Source organism: Myiozetetes cayanensis, unplaced genomic scaffold (assembly GCF_022539395.1).
Source record: "Myiozetetes cayanensis isolate MyiCay16 unplaced genomic scaffold, myiCay2020 scf2-11, whole genome shotgun sequence".
NCBI lineage: Eukaryota > Metazoa > Chordata > Aves > Passeriformes > Tyrannidae > Myiozetetes > Myiozetetes cayanensis.
In genome coordinates this window covers 7,535,580-7,550,176 of record NW_026087411.1, presented here as the reverse complement: position 1 = coordinate 7,550,176, position 14,597 = coordinate 7,535,580, and the positions used below count along the sequence as shown (strand labels likewise).

General features: G+C 42.2%; 3 protein-coding genes across 3 annotated transcripts in view; 1 reads left to right on the top strand and 2 right to left on the bottom strand.

Annotated features, from left to right (window-relative positions):
- Positions 1–14,597, top strand: part of MACROD2 (mono-ADP ribosylhydrolase 2) — a 1,470,694-nt gene that overhangs the window by 1,325,815 nt on the left and 130,282 nt on the right. The window lies entirely within an intron of this gene.
- On the bottom strand, positions 2,070–9,251 carry LOC126639784 (serine/threonine-protein phosphatase 4 regulatory subunit 3-like). The gene is made up of 11 exons (XM_050314979.1): positions 8,553–9,251; positions 7,338–7,415; positions 7,010–7,123; positions 6,178–6,294; positions 5,856–5,987; positions 5,040–5,142; positions 4,551–4,706; positions 3,676–3,845; positions 3,198–3,337; positions 2,692–2,860; positions 2,070–2,159 (listed from the first exon to the last, which is right to left on the bottom strand). Exons 1-11 carry the CDS (start codon positions 9,099–9,101, stop codon positions 2,070–2,072), a joined length of 1,818 nt encoding a protein of 605 aa, XP_050170936.1. The 5' UTR covers positions 9,102–9,251.
- Positions 13,136–14,597, bottom strand: part of LOC126639780 (serine/threonine-protein phosphatase 4 regulatory subunit 3-like) — a 10,793-nt gene continuing 9,331 nt past the window's right edge. Inside the window, exon 11 of the mRNA XM_050314969.1 lies at positions 13,136–13,373. Coding sequence (XP_050170926.1) covers positions 13,278–13,373 — 96 coding nt within the window. The 3' untranslated portion in view covers positions 13,136–13,277. The remainder of the gene's footprint in view (positions 13,374–14,597) is intronic.

Here is a 14,597-nt window from a genome sequence, read left to right as displayed (position 1 = left end):
TTTCTGCTGAAGTGATTTGAGTTGGCAATGCAGCCCATTCCTTATTATTTTCTTTTCTCATTTCATACCCAGACAAGATAACCAAAGCATAAAACCTTCAAGTAAATTTTCTAAAGCACATGGCACTAACAAAATTTCAACAGAAGCAGTTTAGAAGCCGAGTGTTTTTGGAAAATCCCATTTTCCTGATGCAAGATGAAGTTTCCCATTACTAGGGATTGCTGCAGCTTAATAAGAATAAGTGCTACATCTCTAGAAACCACAACATAACCAGTGAATGGCTAAAATGCCTCTTTACTCCTAACCTGTGAGCTACTGTTCAGGCTCCCATCAATCTCGGGGGTGTTTTTCTCCCCCTCCCCACCCCCCAGCAACTGAACAGGGAAAACTTTTTTGTTTTGCAAAGTCTTGTTTTGCAGAGGTGACAAATTTGCTCTGTTCTTTTGTTCCCTTTTGGGAGTTCTGTGCCTATTTCAAATGATGAAATCCTTCCTTTGTATCCCTCAGCCACTGGAACAGAAGCCACACGATGCTGATACCTTTTAGAAAGACAATGCACTCGGAAGGAGGATGGGTACTGCCATCACCTACCCAGTTGCCTACCATGGAGAAACCAAGGCAGGGAGAGGATTGGAAGCACAAGACAGAACAGTGCACTGCTGGAAGAGCTCCAACTGGCTGTTAGTCCCTGCTTCAGGGCATCTTCCTTGTCCAAAAGCAAGGAAGAAGTCATATGGAAGCAGTGGTTTTAAGAAGCTCACTGCAGACCTCAAGAGCAGGAGGATGTTTTGAGAATAAATCATATCATCAATAAGTAAAGGGAATTTGTTTTCTCCTCTTATGCTTACTCCATGCTTTATATATGGATATTTTGAATTACATAGGAATTCACTACTAACACTGACTTTCCAGAATGCTGGAAACTCATGGATTTTGCTGGAACATGTTCAGTAGTGAGGCCATTAAACATCCCTGCAGTGCACAGATTTGCTCAACCACTGGCCTCAGACACTTGAGAACCTCTAGAACAGAAACAGGCACTGAGATCTGTTAAAATAATGCCACTTCAAGCAAAAATAGTTGCTTCAACTACCAGGTTGGAGAAGTCACCAGCAATTCACTTTCAAAGGATTAGAATTCTATTAAAACCCTTCACTGGTTTGGCCTGGACAGATTGAAAACAAAGCCAGGAGAGCGATTACCTTTTGCACATGGCAGGACATCGCTGACTGCAACAGTCACTCACAAGAGAAGAAACAATCCCACCCAGGTAGGATTCATGAAAAATTTTTACTAAGAGAGCATTTGGAAATCACGCATCTTACGAAATTACAAAGTCCTAAATAAATTAATTCCTAAGTCTTTAATACAATATAAACTTCTATTTAATGGAACAAGCTGTATTACATATCTACACAGACAACACTTTTTTTTTTTTTCAAACAAGAGCTACAACTAAAACTAACTGCAAAAATGTCCAGAGAAATGGTTTCATATTAAACTGTTCCAGGAGAAACGGACCTAACACTTTTATTTCAAACAAGAGTTACAATAAAACTAACTACAAAAATGTCCAGGGAAATAGTTTCAAACTGTTCCAGGAGAAATGGACCTAACATTTATTTTTCAAACAAGAGCTACAATTAAAACTAAGTACAAAAATGTCCAGAGAAAGGGTTTCATATTAAACTGCTCCAGGAGAAATGGACCTAACACTTATTATACTCATATATATTACTCATACATTACTTTTATATATATTATTATATATTATATATATTACTACTGTATTATTTTATATTAATATATTATATATTACTACTATATTACTTTCTATTAATTAAAATCATTAAATATTTTAAAAATATAAATGTATATTAAGCATATTAACTATATATTACTTATATTACTATCATGTACTACTACAATATGCCATTATTATTATATAACAACATATCATCAAGAGTGATCTACATGGTGGATTGAAGCTGGTTCCATATTTTAACATTAAGCAGTCACAGCATTGCAAACCCATCACAAAAGTCTTTATTTCAAAGTTTCAGTTTAATTTAGGAATCCACACGAGCTCTTTTCCTTGGACGTGCCCTCTCCTCTTCATCATCATCATCCGGAAAACTAAATTTTTCAAACAGACCTTTCTGGCGGTTGGGAAAAAAAGAAAAAAAGAAATTTCTCACATTAAAAAAAAATAAACAAATGAACAACTGTAATACACAACCCCCAGCCAACCTGTGCAAGACACATAAACCTGCCAGTAGAAAGTTTCTTAACTATGCCTTTTGCATTCTAAGACCCTTTTGTCTGGAGAGTGCTTTTGAACCTCAACTGGAGCTTCCTTGCTCATCTGATCTGACCACAGAATTGTTTCAAAATCACTTTGTAAATTCCCAGCTGCAAATGCACAGATCCAAAGTGCAGTTCTGCAGAAGAGGCAAGATTAACCTGTGCCCAACAGATTACCAACAGCCTCCAGACCCACCTAAGCCTTCCTTTAACCTTCCCCCAGATTGGTCAGGGTTTCACCAGGCAGGGATTTGGCCGAGTTTATCCCTAACTCAGACACCCTGCCCACAGGCCATTGCTGACCGTGCCATGTTATACCCGCCAAAGCCCCATGAGGCTGCTGCGCTGCCCTACACGAGGGCAGCAGCTTCCACAAGAGTTCCTCACCTTGACAGGTGGCATCACTCTGGTCAGGGGCATGGATGTTGTACTGGAGACATCAGAGCTTTGTGTTGGAGCTGCCTCCTCTTCAACTTTACTGTCCATTGGTTCTTCTTCCACCTCAGAGACTCTTTCATCTCTGACAAATGCCTTGCCAGGCAACACGGAGGGGACACTGCAAGAGACACACGACAAGTGATTTGAGCTTTGTCTGATGTTTCACACTCAGCCAAGGTCACAAATGGCTTCCACAGCTTTTGAGGGAATTTTATGAATGGAGTTTTCTGAAAGGAGCTGTTAATCTAGTGACCCATAGCAGCTCTAGTACATGAGGTCACAAGAAAAGGCAGATGAGGGTTTGGTGTAATCCAAGAGGGTTTCCAGTAAGAATGAAATACACCCCAATCCCAACCACCTTCTACTCCTGCCCTTCTGGAAAAAAACCCAAACAACCAGCAGTCTTGTGCAATGGCAGTCACTGGCAGTCTCAGAAGAGAGAATTTGGGCCATACCTATTCAGTGTCTGGCTATGACAGCTCTTTTCTTGCTTGTATTTTGCCTTCAGTCTCTGGAATGTGCTAACATATCGGATAGAGTCCAGTTTAGCAGAGAAGTTCTCAACTAGATGTTTAATAAGGGACTGGATGTCTTCCTGCAGAAGAACAAAACAGGGTTGTAGTCTCTCTCCTATGTTCACATTCAGAAGATGAGAAAGTTTTTGAGCTTCGTTTGGAAAGTAACTAAGCCCTTCTCCAGAGTCAAAACATCCTTCTCAAGAACAAATGGGAAACAATCAGATTTATCCTTAATAAAAAAGCTGAGATCTAGAAAGAATTATTGAACTTCCCTTAGAAACAGAGAAGAGACTCAGCAGTGTCCCAGTTCTACTTCCAGCAAACCAGGAGGTTTCCTATCTGGGAGAGCTGCCTTTTGCCTCTCAACACTGAGAGGCCAAGGCTGTGTCAGTGCTGAGGCTGCTGCTGAACTTACCATCAGGATGAATTCAAACAGCTCCAGCAAGGCAGAGTTGAACAAGTTGGACCTATCCCCATTGTCCAGCAGAGCATTTACAACCGGCTCAAAGAGGTTATTCTGGATGATGTAACGGTTGTAAACATCGTTTTTCAAGGCAATCATCCTCCTCATAAAGCGAAGAGCAGCTGTGTGAAAAGACACATTCAAGCAGTTAATAACTCCATGCCAAGGCTCCAATCTACTTCTTGGGGAAGAACTCAAAATCCTGGTGTTATCCTAAGAGGAAGATGCACACCCTAAGCAAGAGCATTAAGAAGCACCTGGGGACAAGTGCGGACCCAGCATTTGCTGACAGGTCTCTTTTCTATCCTTCTTGGACTTTGCTGGGTATTTGAAGATCATGAGGGACCACTGCTCTCTTTTTCAAGTCCATTCACTTCAGCATGTGTGAAGTTCAAATGTTCACTCCCTCCTCTGCTCTTCTCTGCTTCCCTCCCAGAACCAGGCCCAAGTCTTTAATTATCCTGCTTCACACAATTTCATTCCCTCTCCACAAGGAGCACCAGATTCAGGACCTTCTGAAAGAAGGACAAGACTTCCATGGAAATAAGGAAAGACACCTGATCACAAAGGATCCTCACTGTCAGGAAGACTTGAAAGGGTCCCTGAGGACTTCAAAAGAGACCACAATCCTCCTCCCACCACAAACTGCAGTAGTCTACACTCATGGACAGCTGCTACCTTGCTTTCCAAATTACTTAATGGTAGCCAGGAAAAGACAGGAAATCAACAGGAATTCTGAGCTCAGGTGTAGACACTGATACTGGTGCACCTTGCACAGAGGACACACAAAGCCCTCAAGAAGGAAACCACAACAGCTCCATACTCACCCAAGGCCAGAAATCTGTGCTTGGATTTCAACAATAGCAGGACTCTTCTTAGCAGATCTTCACTTGTAACATACCTCTTCATGTGATATCTGTGCCGTTGCATACAAAAAGTTAGCACGTCCAGAACTAAAGCAAGTGTTTCTGCTCTTTGATAATCTACAGGAAAAAGGGAAAATATTCAGTTATACCAAAGAAAGAAATAGTGCTCTGTCATACACAGTGAGCTCACTTGTTATTAAAGTTTCCGATGCATTTTTAGTGGATTTTTGATTTACTGGATTGCTATAGAAAGCAGCGTGTAGGGTCAAAAAAAACAACCAACACAACTGTGGCTTTTTTCCCATTACAGCCAATATTCTTTAAAATCAGACTAGAAAAACTCCTACATGACCCACAATAGCGATCAAGAAAGTGCATCTGTGCAAAGCACATCATCAAGCTACACAAGCATTCACAGCTGCAAGGGAGAAAACTTAAAATTGTCATTACCTTTGTCATAGGAATTTTCTGATGTATCAGCCAGAAGTGGTGCAGTAAGAACTTGAATGCAACGGTCGTAGAAGAAATCGAGATACTGAAATAATTCTAAATTCTAAAACAATAGTAACTGCATTAAACTCTGTCAATCACATACAGTCATTTAAATATGAAAGAATAGGAACAGAAGAAATAGCCCAGGAAGAGTTTTACTGACTCCCTCAGTTCTGTCTGCATCTTTTATTTAGACCTGCAGCACTGTCTTCACTCAAGCAAGACTGACTTATTTATTTGGAGCAAAATCTGTGAGACGTCCAACCAACGTAGCTATCACCAAAAGGCTCCCCAGCATGGATGCAACTAGAAATGCATCAAGTGCAGAAACTCCTCAGTGACTCAAAGGGCTTGACAAAGTGACCTTAACCCACTCTGACATGCAGTTCCTTTTGCCACAACAACCTGCAAACCTTTTGACTGCTATTCTGGGACATTACAATCTATGAAAACATTGATTTGGTTTCACACAGACTCGACTGGACTCCCTCAGAGTTTGTCATCCAGCTCGAGGGAGCTACAGTCACACAGTGCTCTGGCACTGCCACAGGGGACTGCTTGGCTTAGTGCCTGCACAGTGCCCCAGACACACACCTTTCATTAGCCAAATTCACTTCTGTTGTGCTTATTTAAACTCACTATCAGATCACACTCCAAACAATAAAAAAACCCTGAAATTGTTGACCCTCTGCCCCTCATAATAGCAATAGAGACCCTCAGGCTTTTAGCTTTGCTGAGACAGTGATGTGTATTTGGCCCTTCATGTTCACTTACACTAATACGATGCCGCATATTCTCTGGATCAATCAGAATATACAAAATCTTCTTTAGCTGACTATCTCCTCCAAGTCCAGGGTCGGAATTGTTGATCAGCTGCTCAATGATCACAGTGAGGAGCGGGTTGTTCTGCAAAAAACAAACAACTAAGCAAGAAAACGCAAAATAAGTACTAGCAGGAACGGAATGAGCTCCCCAAATTCTGCAATTTTTTTTTAAATAAAAAATTAAATGAACAGATAATTGAAACTTTGCCTCATTATTTCCCCCTTTGCCCTAAAACTAGTATGTTTACAATCTCCAAACCACTTTTACTTACATTGTCAATCTGACGGGCCTCTTTCAGTATAAAGCCGTGGACCTTGAATGGATGAAAGTATCCTATATAAGACAATATATCTGTAGCACCGGATCTAACTTGCAGATCATTCATTCCCTAAAACAATGAGATTAATTCATTAGAGTGTATCAAGTTGGCTATTTACAGGATCAAGTGAAACTGCAAAGAAGAGGCACTTAGAAGTCTGGACAATGTTTCGTTACCAAAGTTTCTAAGAGGAGAAACAGTAAAATACTTACAGAAAAAAAACAAGCAACCAGACTTTTGCCACTCTTTCCCTCCTTCAGAAAGGACACAAGGCTTTCTGGGAACTTGAGAGCCCAACTTTAGGCCACAAACATTCACATCGCCCTACTTACTACAAGATCTCAGACACTGATCTTCCCTACCTCTTATCCACAATTTATTCACTTGGTACAAAAGGACCAGCTGTACAAATCAAGGTTTACAACAATTTCTGTGCTCATTTACAAGCCACAGGAATTCAGACAGCATTGTGTCTGACAAAAAAACAATCAAGCTGCCACAACAAGAAGAGTCTCCCTCAAGGCTCACACCACCTTGTCACAAGGACTGCACTGCCCACAGACTTCTCCATCATGTAGAGTAAAAACAGGAAGAGCAATCAACCAAAGGCTGCTCCAGAGTGGAACTGTGGGCAGCTTTTGGAGGCAGAACATTACAAGGAACTTCCACTCTCAGCAGACAAAAGTCTCTCCAATCAGACTTACAAGAAGAAGTTTCAAAACTCTGGTGAAATGGCTGAGAGCTTTTCTAGTTTTAATAAAATCAGCTGTGAGTTTTCACTTACCATTAACCTTTTGAGAGTTGGAAGAATTTTAAACTTTGACAAAGTGCTGAGAAATTCACGTCTATTCTCAGGTAACGCAAAAGAAAAGGCAAAGAATTCCCGGAAAAACTTCACCTAGTGCACAAATAAAAAAATAAGGTCAGGTTTCTTTGAGTCAGAAAAGTCTTGGAAAGGAGGACACAGTTCCAGTTTGTGTTCGAGGGAGGGTGTCCAGGCTGATTCTCCAGAAACACCCACAAGTCTGAAGAACTAGCAGAACAGTTTCACTATTTGTGTTTCATCTCTCTCATTTAAAGCATTCAAGGAAACACCGAGACTACCGGCTTACCAATTCACGTAGTTCCTCATCAGCTGTAGCTTCATCATTCAATTTTGCAAAAATTCCAGAGAAAAATATCTCATCTTTCTGCAGAACACACAAAAAGAACACAACTTACACAGTGCCTCTGGAGAATCAACAGAAATCTTGTCTACAATCCTCCACTGAACAAAGTCAAACGCTTTTCATAAATAACTCCATTACTTTTATCCCCTAGAAGGCAAATGCCAGAGTACTCATCCAGCAGGATCATTTCCAGTGTACTGTTTCAGCACTCCCCGTGTGCAGCACAAGCAGCTCTGGGAGATCAGAGCCACAGGTGAACCTGAGCACACGAGACAATCCTAAAACTGACCCCTGAGTTCGTCTCTACAGAGAGTGGCACTTCCTTTCCTTCTGTGCCATTTCACTCCAGGGCTTTGCAGCTCTTCTCACCAACAGACAATATTGACCTTGCTGCAACCACTCTGTTCACACTACACTGGGAACATCCCCCAGGGATCAGTTTCCCTCTTTGGGATCTGCAGCACTGCAAGGCATCTTTTCAGTCCACCTCTGTAAGGGGGAGGAGATGAACAGGTTACGAGTTGGCTGCAGCCACATCCTCCTTAACCTTATTCACAATAAAACCAGCTCTCCCACTTACAGGAGCTCTGCTTTGACAACATAGGAAAGTTGGGGGACTATGCTTTGCTTCTCAGATTCACATCCTCTACTGCCAAGGCTTCCTTAAGGATATATAGCAATGGATTTTACTTCTTGTAAAGCATTTGGGTTACCCTGTTGCTTCAGACTCCAAGCAAACGAGGGGGAACATCAGCACCTCTCAAGTGTTTGGGTGCTTTCTGCCCTCTCTGCTCATCCATTTCTTTGCACCCCTTCACACGGAAAACAGTGTAACAAATGCCCCTGATAAAGTATACAAATGTTGCTTGTTCCCAAAATACCTAGACAAAACCAGTTCCAAAGGTGTATGTTTCTTGGCACTCACAGAGAAAGACTTGAAACACTTTACAATCCATTAAAAAGGGTTAAGATACTCACTTGAAATCTACCTTTTTGAAAGTACAGAATCCAAGGCAATAGAAAGAAAGGGAAGCATTCAAACATTGTGCAAATGAAAGGGATTAACTTAGACAGTGTTCACCAACTGTAACCCATTTCCAAACTGCAGCCAGAAGGATCTATACAGATCCCACCTAGGCCACACTGAAACCCACTTACCTGCAACACTTTTAAAATCTCCTCTTCGCTGCGTCTGATGAATGCAGTGAGGGTAGAAAGAAAACTCTCTTCAAAACCAGGTGAATTCCGTGAGATGATGGAACGAATATAGTCTGTGCTCGACGTCTGGCGGACTTTGTGCCTGATTTCACACTCTCTTATAGGAAGAACTTCCTGACGCTTGGCTGTTTTCATCAAGAACTCCCTATGTCTTGCTGGTTGAGCCAAAGACGGATCATATTCAAGGCATCCAGCAACATCCAGAATGCAATCATCAGAAAACATCACCTCAAACACAACTTCTTCATCCAGGTACAAAATTCCTCTCACAATGTGAAATAGAAGATGCAAGCTTTCGGTGTCCTTTACATTCTCACAGACTTGGAAAAGCTGCAGCAGTTTGGGAATATAGCCTTCCTCTTTCAAGGCCAGGGCTAGCTTTTCCTTATCGACGCGTGAGCGGCCAACAGAACTCACCAGGTCTGCCATCTCTTCAAGTCTGGGGAGTTCACAGCTGGGAAGCTCCATCGAGGGAATACTTGCACTCATTTCTTCAGCTCTTCCTCTTCCAACTCAAGAAGGTCCCGGGCGACTTCCACCCAACAACGCCAATGCCAAAAAAAGGCAACAGGAGGGAAGCAAGACAGGAGCACACGCTGCAGTGACCTGCCACTGCGCTGGCCTCCGCTGCTCTGCCCCTCCAACTGCCACAGGTATTCCAAGGCCTTATGGTGTCACCTGGACCTGAGCCTTCTGATTGGTCCATCCCTCAACATTCTGGATCCCTGGGCTCATGCCAGCCAACGGCCACAGCCAACCGACTCCTTCTCGTTGCTGACCTTTTAGGAGTTCTACAGGAACTCCCAGTACCTTCAGGGGCTCTGTAAGGGGGCTGGAGAGGGACTTCTCCAAGGCAGGCAGGAACAGGGGGAATGACCTCAAGCTTTTTTTATTAGATATTGGGAAGAAATTCTGGACTGTGAGGGTAGTGAGACACTGACACAGATTGCCCAGAGGAGCTGTGGGTTCCCCATCCCTGGAGGTGTTCAAGGCCAGGCTGGATGGGGCTCTGAGCAACGTGGTTTAGTGGAAGGTGTCCCTGCCCATGGCAGCAGAGTTGGGACCAGAGGAGCTTTCAGGTCCCTTCCAAACCTAACTGTCACTGAGTTGCCATCACACAAATGTAGTGGGACACTTCCACAGCTGGAGCACTGCAACTGAGGGCTACAAGCCCTCAGTTCAGAAGAGGGAAGCTAAGAAGGTGGTGCGAGCAGGATGGGGATTTCAGTGTTAGGAAACTGCCCTCTAGGAGCATCCTGGAGCCACTCTGGCAGACACTCTTGTGCCACCTTGCTTCTACCTGAGCTGGGACCAAATCATCTTTCCAGCAACACACCCCACACTCACAGAGTCAGACCAGGTTTCCTTACCAGCTCAATCCCGGGTTTCCCATAGCAGAGTCACAGATCTCTCGGTCCGCAAAATAATTTGGTCATGGTGCAATAACAAAGTAACAGCTGGAGCTGGGTGCCTCCAGCCAGGGACCCAGGACAAAGGAAAACCTTTAGAAATCAGATGGCAATGAACAGGCCCAGTCTTTCCCCACTTCGGGTGTGGCCCACCTTCTTCTACCCATGGCAAAATGCATCTGAAACATGCATGGAATAAGTCCTGTGGGAAACAAAGCAGAGAATTTTGTGGAGGCCTTTGGAAAAGTGGAAGCCCTGCACAGGCATAAGTTTTGATACTTTTGCTGGCCAGCATCTTTCTGATAGAGAAGTTTTACAGGAAAATGTTCATTCTTTTTTACCAAAATTAATCAGGACAGAAGTCAGTTTTGAGGAATATCTCATTTGGACTTCAGGCTGTGAGGTTTCCTTTTATATTTCTGATACTCTGCTTCCTTTCTCCTTTGAAAGCATTTTTTTAAGAAAAGAGAAATAGATGTTAGTAATGAGAGAGAGAAGAATTAAAATGTTACAAGCCTAGACATATTATTTTTTAATTTTCATTTTATGAAAATGCTCAGCAGTGAATTTTCATCTCAATTCAAACTTCATAGAATCAAGAAAACTGTTTCTACCTCCTCTCTTAATAAAGAATGTGCAGAAGTACTTCACAGAATATGAATTGAAGAGTATTTTGTCTCCAAAGAAACAGAGATGTGTCTTTCCATTTGCGTGAAAAAAAAAAAAAAAAAAAGAAGTGATGAAACAATTTTGTGAAAAACATCCACATCCAATAGAAAAGAAAGGACTCTTTTGAAAGATTGGCTAAAATTTACGGGTCTCAGCTATGAAGGGACAGTTTCGAAACCAAGTATTATATTAGCTAGGAAAAATTCCCACTTTTTAAAATGCTAGTTCTGTAAAGATCAGCTCAGCTCCATTCACAGAGATGGTATCCTGCAGGCAGCTGCTCTCATAAATTGGTGAATGATTTCTTACCTTTCCGTGATCCTCAGAGAGACACGGTTCACAAATATGACACAGACCTGTCCCACTACTCTGGAGAGCATTAACCTGACTCTGGGTAACTCCAGCACACCCTGAATCCCACTGATTGTCACAAGTGGGACATCTAAATTTCTAAATTTCTCTGTTGTTTTTTAAATCAATGGCATTAAGTGCCTGAGGAACATACATGCTTTGGAAAACAGTAAACAAATATGAAGGATTTACACTAGAACCATTCACAGGTACCCAGGCATTGGAAAAGGCAGTTCCCAATGAGGCACAGCCTGCTCATTCCCTGCTCTGTGCCAGGCGTGATCGGGAAGGAAGAGCTGCTTAGTGCAAGGGAGATGTTGCTTTTGCAAACCCATTTTTCTCTGCCAGCATTCAGGCCTCAAAACACTGTTTAAATCCACATCACCACAACCCAGAGCAGAGACACAGGGAAAGAAGCATTCCTGGGCCATATCGCTTGTTCTGAGGGAGGCACAACATGAAACATAGAATGATGCACAAAGATGTATTTCATGCAGGTAGAGGTCAAAATTTAAAAGGTACTTCAGCAGCCCAGGTGCAAGACAGTTTCTGATCTTTCCATTCCCAAGTACCTGTTTACTGTAATTTCTCAGTCTGTTCCGTTCACTATGCTGGTGCTCCTGCCTTCTGGGACATCACGGACTGCTCCATGCACCAGAGTAAAATGCATAATCAGTGAACTAAAGAATGGAAGTGGCTTCTTCAGAGTCCATTTACCAGTTCTTAAATGTATTAAGAGTTAGGAACTGTTCTCGAATGGAAACCAAGAGTACCATCTCCCCCGTAGTGCCATTACAAACAACACACTGGTAGCAACAACAGAGAAATATACCACTAAAACCAAAATTTTAGAAACCAAGGTCAGTTTGTCCTGAGCAGAGGATATTCTCTCTATTCAGTGGTCAAACCCTTATTTTATTCTCCGCTTGATCCTCTCCAACCAGATTTCAAGCAGGGCTGATGTGTCTCCTGCTGGAATGGGGAAGTGAAAAATACCAACTCTGAATATTCTCAGTATTTTGGAGGGTATCATAAAGAAAAACCATGAAAAGGCTTTACACATCTAATAAGAATATATTCCTCATGTACTATAGTACATGGGTTGTATTGTTACTGTTACAATTAATCTTTCTCACTGAGAATAAGAAATTCCAACAAACCACAAATTCCAGCCTCAAAAAATCCTTTCTATTCCCCTCTTTTTAGTCATTGTGACTAAACATCTTGACACTGAACTCCTTATTGATGAAATATGATACATCTAAAGTTTTGGGTTTTTGCAGAATTATAACACAACAGAAAAAGAACAAGAGGGCAAATACTGGACTGGGTGCCCAGAGAGCTTCACCTCTCCCCAGGCCTTTGGGACTGCTTTAATGCTCAGTGCACTGAGGAAAAAAACCCTCTCACTCCAGTCTAGCAAAACTGCAAGGGCAAAAACCTATGGCAGGACTGGGTAAGACTTGCAAAGCTCGTTATTTTGTACTGTCACAGTGCAGTCAATGCATTTTATGACACAAGATAGAACATGTCAAGAGAGGGGTTCCCTTTTGCACGTGGCAGGACATGGCTGGCTGCAACAGAAGAAGAGAAGAAAAAATCCCACCAAGTCAGGTTTCGTGAAAAAAATTTATTAAAAGAACATTTGGAAATAACACATCTCATGAAATTACAGAATCCTAAATCAATAAATTCCTAAATCATTAATACAAAATAAACTTCTATCTTATGGAACAAACTATATTAGATATCATAACTAACAACCATTTTTGTTTTTCAAACAAGAGCTACAACTACTACTAACTACAAAAATGTCCAAACCAGAAAAATGGCGTCACATTGAACTGTTCCAGGAAAAATGGCTCTAAATTATATTATCATTATATCTTACTAATATATCTAACATATATCTTATATATCTTACTTATATATCTTACTGATATAACTTATACAAATTATTATATATTACTATTATATTTATATATATAAAACCTTTTTATATCTATTTTATGCTATAAAATATACTATATTACTTTTTAGGAATTATATTAACTATATATCACATTATATTATATAACTAACATATTTATAACTCTCCTACATTATTATTATATAATAACATCTCATCAAGAGTGATCTGCATGGTGGATTGCAGCTGGTTCCATACTTCAACGTTAAACACTCACAGCACTGCAACCCCAACATAAAAGTTCTTATTCCAAAGTTTCCGTTTCCTTTAGGAATCCACACGAGCTCTTTTCCTTGGAGGTGCCTCTTTCTCATCATCCTCATCACTCTCATCAGGAAAACTAAAGATTTCAAATAGGCCTCTCTGCCAATTGGAAAAAGAGAAAGAAATTAATTTCTCAGACTCAAAGGAACAGGAATGAGCAGTTGTTGTACACAACCCCCAGACAACCTGTGCGGGACCAACAAGCCCTGCAGCAGCAGGTTTCTGGGTGATGCCTTTTGCATTCCAAGACCCTTTTGTCTGGAGAGTGGGTTTGAGCCTCAACTGGAGCTTCCCTGCTCCCCTGGATCTGGCCACACAATTGTTTCAAAGCCACTTTGGAAGGTCCCAGCTGGACAGCCACAAATCCATCATGCAAGCTGCACATCCCTTTTGCTCCTAAGTCTTAGGGGTGGGCAAGAAATTTCTTGCACACACTCTTCTATAGCTGCTCAGCAGCTTGTGGGCTAAAGACTGGAATAATCCTTGGCTTTGTAAGGCACAACAGAGGTGTCACTTCCTGCATGTCATCGGCTTAAAAACACGTTTTAATTGCCCAATGGGGGGACAGTAGCATAGATCCCCCCAAAAAATACAGTCCCACCTGTGTATCACACACACACAGAGCACAAACTGGGCAGGGAAAGCAGCCAAGGAGTGGCAATAGTCCAATTCAGCAGAAGAAGCAAGATTAACCTGTGCCCAAAAGATTACCAACAGCCTCCAGCCCCACCTAAGTCTTCCCTTAACCTTCCTCCAGATTGGTCAGGCTTTCACCAGGCAGGGATTTGGCCGAGTTTATTCCTAACTCAGACACCCTGCCCACAGGCCATTGCTGACCGTGCCGTGTTACACCCGCCAAAGCCCCATGAGGCTGCTGCGCTGCCCTACACGAGGGCAGTAGCTTCCACAAGAGTTCCTCACCTTGACAGGTGACATCACTCTGGCCAGGGGCGTGGATGTTGTACTGGGGACACCGGAGCTTTGTGTCGGAGCTGCCTCCTCTTCAACTTCACCGCCCTGCGGTTTTTCTTCCGCCTCAGAGACTCTTTCATCTCGGACAAATGCCTTGCCAGGCAACACGGAGGGGACACTGTAAGAGACACAGGACAAGTGATTTGAGCTTTGCCTGATCTTGCAGACTCAGCCAAGGTCAAAAATGGCTTCCAGACCATCCATGGGAATTCAGCATGTTGCAGAAGGCAATCCATCTCCAGTACCACCCTCACTGTAAACTTCACCCACATCCCAGCTGACAAGGAGGCAAACAGAATCCTAACTTGGAGGAAATGAGCAAGATTCTGCTCTGCATAAGCTGAGACTTTT